The 6,896-nt window shown below is 25.2% G+C and overlaps 1 protein-coding gene across 1 annotated transcript; it reads left to right on the top strand.

Moving 5' to 3' along the window:
* Positions 1-576: 576 nt before the first annotated feature.
* On the top strand, positions 577-5,022 carry LOAG_11338 (hypothetical protein). Its single transcript, XM_020448334.1, has 3 exons — positions 577-727; positions 1,177-1,360; positions 4,834-5,022. Exons 1-3 carry the CDS (start codon positions 603-605, stop codon positions 4,972-4,974), a joined length of 450 nt encoding a protein of 149 aa, XP_020301512.1. The 5' UTR covers positions 577-602; the 3' UTR covers positions 4,975-5,022.
* The last annotated feature ends 1,874 nt before the right edge of the window (positions 5,023-6,896 follow it).

Here is a 6,896-nt window from a genome sequence, read left to right as displayed (position 1 = left end):
AATTTGTCATAAAAGCATTCTGTCGGATAAACAGATTGAAATTAATCTTAAGAAGATTAATTTAAATTAATCCAGAATTATCCGGAAGTTTAGGATCATTGTGGGCAATCATTGTAGTTTATCTCTACATAATGATACAAATGAGTTATTGTTGATTGGTAATGATTGATAAGAGATATATGTATTGAAAAATTTTCTGAAATAGTTGTTAGTAAAAAAGATTTGTTATAATTTATTAATTAATTTCAACCATATTATTTTGCCTAATTATTTTTTTTTCCCAACTGAATGGTTTTCGAAAATATAGAAGAAACCAGAGAACGGATTGGTGAATTATCATGTATGGATCTGGATCTATCATACTAATAGCCACGTAATTAGTGAATTATCACTAGTGGATCTGGATCTATCATATAATAGCCACGTAATTAGTGAATTATCACGTAGTGGATCTGGATCTATCATACTAATAGCCACTAATTATCTGTTTACCACATAATTACGTAGTAAGATGAAAGTATCGAATGATGATTTCTTTTCTTTTTCTTACGGATAATTTTTGGTACAATTTTGTATATTTCAAGAACCAGTTACCCACATTTATGGATACGGTAATACCGGGTGAAGCATCAGAAACCGATGAAGATGATGATAATGGTTGTAACGATTGCAATGCAAGTAACAGGAAGCAAGTCAATGATACTGTGCAAAATGATGGAGAAATAAGGTTTAACATTATTTTGAAAAACAAAAAAAGAAAGAAGAAAAGCAAACATTGAAGTTCTATTTAATTTTCATTTCAAAAAATTTGTGTAAATAATTTAAGAGTGAAGTTTTTTCTGTTTTTCTCATCTTTACACAAAATTAGAATGAGGAATTCGTAAAATTCATAATAAATTTACAATTTCTTATGAAAGAAAAAAATTAAACTTTCATAATAAATTGTAAAATTTTCCACTTAATTTCACCACATTATTTAGCTCGTCATATGAAACTGTTACCAAATGCACCAACACTTTGTAATACTTACAACCAATCCTATTACATAAGATTGTCTGTAAATACTAAAAAATCAAAAGTTGAAAGGAATTCTTTGTAATTTAAATATATCAATTTTTAAAACATTTCAACAATATAAGCTTAATTTTTGTAATTTTTGAAAGAAATTCATTGCAGGAATTGGAATTTAAATGAAACTCAACAACGATCATGGATTTTGCATGTTGATGAAAAATTGGAGGAACGTTGGCGAACACTTGGTTACGATACAATAAGACTTGCTGAACGTCAAGCATTTGCGCAACGTAAACAGTTTCAAAATTTAAAACACAATTTATGCAATACACAGCATGCTATACAGGTATTATTTTAATTACACTTATCAATGATTTATTAGGACTAAGATTACTGATGATTACAGTGATTACAGTGACCATTCGGACGATATCTATCATTTTCGGGAATCCATAAATTGTTGCTGGAGTAATAGTAAGCCAGAATTCCATTATTGAGGGTTTACAATAACTAGAATGAATGGTTTTTTCTTTGATTAATATCGATAAAATGAGTTATTTACGAAACTTCTTGAAACATATTGTTGCTGATTTATTCGTTGAGAGCATTATGAAGAAAGTTAAATTCTAAAAATTTTTGTGGAATTTAGCGATTTAACTTGTCTTTCTTTCCTTTCTCCCTTTTTTTTTTTGAAAATTCGGTGTGAAAGGCGTGAAAGTATTTGAATATCAACAGTGAATTTAAAATATTATTTTATTTTCTTATCATTTCCATTCTTGATGGTCGTTTGCAGAGTGATATCTTGTAAACATTATCGTTGTTGTTCGCAAAAAAAGCAAAAACTTTTTCGCTATCATAGGAAGGTTTATTATGTTTGGAAGAAATCTTTTTTGTATTTTTGCAAAATTAGGTTTGTATCATTTTATCAATTTAATTTTGTCATCAATAGTAATATATGATCGAATGGTAAATAATACTAAAGGATTTTTCGCCCTTTTTACCTGTCATGCATTTGTCTCCTAAATACGATCCTTTAATATTTCCTATCTTTTGTTTTTTTTTCTTTTCTTGCACTTTCTTTCATTGAAATAGATTTTAAATAAATTTCACATTTTCAAATGATTTTTTCCTTGTATAGTATCTACTGTGGAAAACTTTTGCATTTGTGATGAAAATATTTTGTGTGACATATGCATTTTAATGTAGTTAAATGTAAAGTGATCATATCTGAAGTGATCGTATTTCATGTCAAATCATAATATGTCATATCTCAGTTATGACTTGAATGTTATGTCGTTAAAACTGTGGTATGAATTATTTTTTCCTTCTTTTTGAAAATTATTTTTAATTAGTAAATTTTTCTTTGGTTATATCTTTCGATATTTTCCTAGAAGAAAAATAATATTCAAATTTTTTTAGGTGTTAAGAGAAAAAAAAAAGGAGAAAAAAGAAGACCATGTCATTATCTTTATCTGAATTAATTATGCGAATGAAATTTTGTTTTATTTCCTTTTTTTACAGTATTTGAATTCCATTGAATTGATATTTGTTAGCTTTACATGTTTATTATTTCAATAACAAATAAAATAAAAAAAAAAAAAAAGGAAATGAAGTAATAGCAAATTGTACAAGATACGAGCTGGATTCTTTTTGTATGTAATATGTCGGAAAATGCTGGAATTTTTTAATTTGTTTGAATTTTACTTAATTTAGTTTGAATTTAAAATTCACCATCAGTTAAATTTTACTTTTCTAAATAATATTTGATATGAGAATCTCTTATACTGAATTATGGGATGATATTTGTCAAAGTGCAACAATTTGTTATCATTCATATCATATCATTAATTGTATCGAATAATTTTAATACAATAATTGATTTTATGATGTTTAAAATGAGCGGAAAAGAAAACGAAGAGAGGAATGCTGTTTTGTTGAACTCATTGAAATTCCGACAATAATGTTGTGAGAAAATGGAAACGGAAGTGAAATTTTGTTGGACAAATAATCAAATAATGATCGAAATATGAAGCAGATGTGTCGACAAATTGCTCTGATGGTTTCTTTTTTTTTTGAATTTTTTGTTTTAGAAATGTGTTATTCCAATTGATTAACATTGATGTATTCTCACAATTGGAAAAAATTAGTCATTCATTTAACTTATAAATAATGTATAATTATATCTATGAATAATTAAAATAGTAATATATTTTAAGGAAAATTATTGGAAATTTGTTCCTCTCTCTCTTTGTCCCTCCCTTTTTCCCTCTCCATCTGTCTCTTTCTATTAGAATATAATAAGTATTTCATCGATAAAAGCTCTCTTTATTATCAATAACGCAAAAGAAAAAAAAAAAAAAGAATAGATATTAAAAATATCCATGCATATTAACCGTTCAATTATTCTCATTAAAATGCAAAAAATCTCCTAATGAACATAACCATTTTTATCTTTTTTATTTTTTCAAATTTTTGATATGACATTATTTGTTATGATATTTATCTGTTCGAAATTTCTCAAAGTTTAATCTTTATTGTACTACTTCTGGCCGAGATTTCTTAATGTTCATTCTTATTGCATTACTTTCTTTTCGTTGAGATTTTTTCATTGTTCAGTGTTGATGTGTTTTCTTCCTTTGCTTTCATCGATTTCTCATCATAATTTCTCAATTGCAATCGTTGATACATTCCTTACTTTATTTTGGTATTTATTGATGTTTAATGTTGGTATATATTACTTTATTTTCTCCGAGTTAATTTCTCAATATTTGATCTTAACGTATTTCTTTGTTTTTTTCTAAGATTTCTTAATGTTTGACCTTGATATGTCTTCCATCATTTGTCTTCTCCTATTTCTCATCTTATTTTCTTAATTTGCATTTTTAATGCATTTATTTATTTATTTTTTTTTCAAGGTTTCTCAAAGTTTGATGTTGATGTGTAATTCCTTTCATTTTTCTAAGATTTTTTTCACATATTTTGATTTTGACATATCCACTTCTCATCATGAGATTTTCCAAAATTTCTATATTAATGCATTTATTTTTGTTTTTTTTCTTTCTGTCTTATTCAAGATTTCTCGACTTATATTTATATTTGGTTAAATTTGTTATATTCGATTGCTTTAAGATCTATCAATTTTTTTTTTTTTTTTTCCTTTCAAATGAATGAAAAAGATTGGTTCAAAATAAGGGAAGTAAGAAGGAGAATGAATGAATGCAATGCTTAATGACACTTTAACATGTAATATTTAGCTAAAAATGCTGCATTTCCCCTACTAGTATCATTTTCATTCCACATTATCGTTGTTATTGAAATTTCAATTTATCCATAACATCTTCCTTACCATTCCCTAAAGACTGATGAAATTTAATAGAATATTGAATGCTTATGCTAGTGCTATGATAAAATGTAAGAAATGTTATATGTTTGTTTTAGAAAATTTTTCTAATTTTTGCTTAAAAATTGCTTAATAGTGATTCTGTTCAGTTATCCTAATTATAAGAGTGAAAGAATAATTCTTAACTTACAATTAGCAATCATTTACTTGGCACTTAATTAGTATTCTGTTCAGTTATCCATGCTATAATGAACGAATAATTTTTGACTTACAGTTAGCAATCATTTATGAAAATGATGATAATGATGATGATGATATTTGTTGGTAGCGAAAAATGAAATGATGATAGTGCGATTAATACTGAAATTGCAAATAATCGTTATCGTTCGAAAGTTATCACTATCACTGTTATTGTTTTTGTTGTAATAACATGTTTATTAGTATTTATTTTTTTTTTATGACATTTTATTTTTGTTCAGGCCATTTCGTCAACTCTTTGTCAAGCTGGTGAAAATATGCGACGTGTTGAATGGAATTTATCATTATTGCAAGAAGGTGCCAAGCTGATACCTGATTTTTCAGCTTTCTCAACTAATAGCAATTGCTCCACCAAGGAATGATTAGAAGATTTGATTACAGTTCATGTATTTTCTATTGTTGAAAATTATTATAGCTTTTTTTAAAAAAAAAAAGAAAAATAATTTTAAGAGTTAATGTTTGTAAAGTTTTCATTTTTCTTTTTAAATTTCCAAATAGCACAAAAAAAATATATGAATGAAAAGAGTTTTCTTGTACTTTTGCTTCAAAATATCTAAAAATTAATTGTAAAAATTCTTTCAATGTGGGCAAAATTTCTGATATTCTTTTTTTGCTCAGCAAGATGAATTTCTTTCTTATCAACACTAAAATTTCTTTTGAAAAAAAAAAAAGAAAATGTGATCCTTTTCTATTTTTGAATAGCACATTTAATATTTTAAAGGGTAGAAAAAGTTCGAAAGTTTCATTGTCACTTCAACATCTTCTCACTCTTCATTTATTCATCAAAAACAATGAGAACTTATGAAAAAAGATTGCAAAGAGCTGTTGACTCAAATTAATGTAATCATTTCAAAAATTTGAGAGTAAGAGAATTATGAAAAATTTAATCAGAAATTAAATAAGCAATCGGAATTTAATTCAAACCATTTAAGAAATATTCGGGGGGAATGAAATTAAAGCAACACTTTCTTTTTTTTTTAAAAAAAAAAGTATGGTTTTTGATTGTTTGAGGTGATAATAAAGGAAGTTTATTGGGAAAGTATTTAGTTGTCATTTTTGCATATCACTCAAATTAATTAAATAGAGTTATAAAAAAAACTTTCATGTCTTCCTTTCATAAACTTTCAGTTACTCCGACATTTATTCTTTTCTATTCTGATTTGTTAAGAATATGATAATGAATTGTAACAAATTGAATAAAAATAACTTCATCAATGATAACCTGAATATCCTAGAAAATATATCCGCTTTTGATTTATTTATTTTTTTAAATTGCTCAGTTATTTTATACCATCTCACCAATCATATTTGTTTATTCATAATAAATTTACGATAATTTTTTTTTATTGAAATGTAAAAATTTCACAACATGTCTCAGTAGTACTTATAAAAAACTTTTATTCTTTTACAGATTGTCAACTTTTCCAAAATGAATGTGATTGTTATATAATATGCAAAATTATCAAAGCAATATCTTGTGTTTTAATATAATTTTTGAAAATTAAAAACTTTTTTCATGCAATTAAAATTGTAATTTATATGATGTTTATTAATTGAATCATTCAAATAATTGGAAAATAATTTTCGTTGAATATTCAAATGTTAAAACTAATTTTAAATCATTTGTTGACATGAAATCGTAACATTTTTAGTAACTTTTAATAGTCAAATCTTTAAAATTAACTTTTGAAATTTACAAAAATATTTTCAAAAGAAAAATAAAAAGAAATAATTCGAATGTGAAAAGAAAGAAGTCATAGTTTATTGTTCCAAATGTTTCTTCTTTCTTTTTTTTTTTTTGCTTTCAAAAATTTTCTCAATCTCTATTTCAATTTATTTTTGAATACCAATAAATCAAATTATGTTTCTTTTTCTTTTTTCTTTTTATTTCTTATGCCTACTATTTTCTTGTTTTTGCATTTATTTATTTGCCTCTTTTTTTTTTTTCTTAAAAATTTTATTTGATTAAATTTAAACGAATTCCTCAATGAATTAGTAGTAAGATAAGATTTTTCGAGTGTAAAAGCTTTATATTTCATATTTTGATCTTTTGCAATAATCAATACTTCCCCTGTTAAGTGGGAATTTTTTGTTTTTGGCTAGCCTCAGATAGGTTTTCTTTTTTATCGAGAACAGGAAGGATGATATGACAAGTGAATAAAATATCGAATGGAATAGAATTTTAATTAACGTTTTTATTTGTTTCTGTATAAATTCTCTAAATTCTACGGTAAAATATATTCATAAAATACTTTTTACCATATATCTTTAATATTTCCCGTTT

Source organism: Loa loa, assembly GCF_000183805.2.
Source record: "Loa loa unplaced genomic scaffold supercont3.285, whole genome shotgun sequence".
In the NCBI taxonomy this organism is placed as follows: Eukaryota; Metazoa; Nematoda; class Chromadorea; order Rhabditida; family Onchocercidae; genus Loa; species Loa loa.
This window is presented reverse-complemented; position numbering and strand designations above follow the sequence as displayed.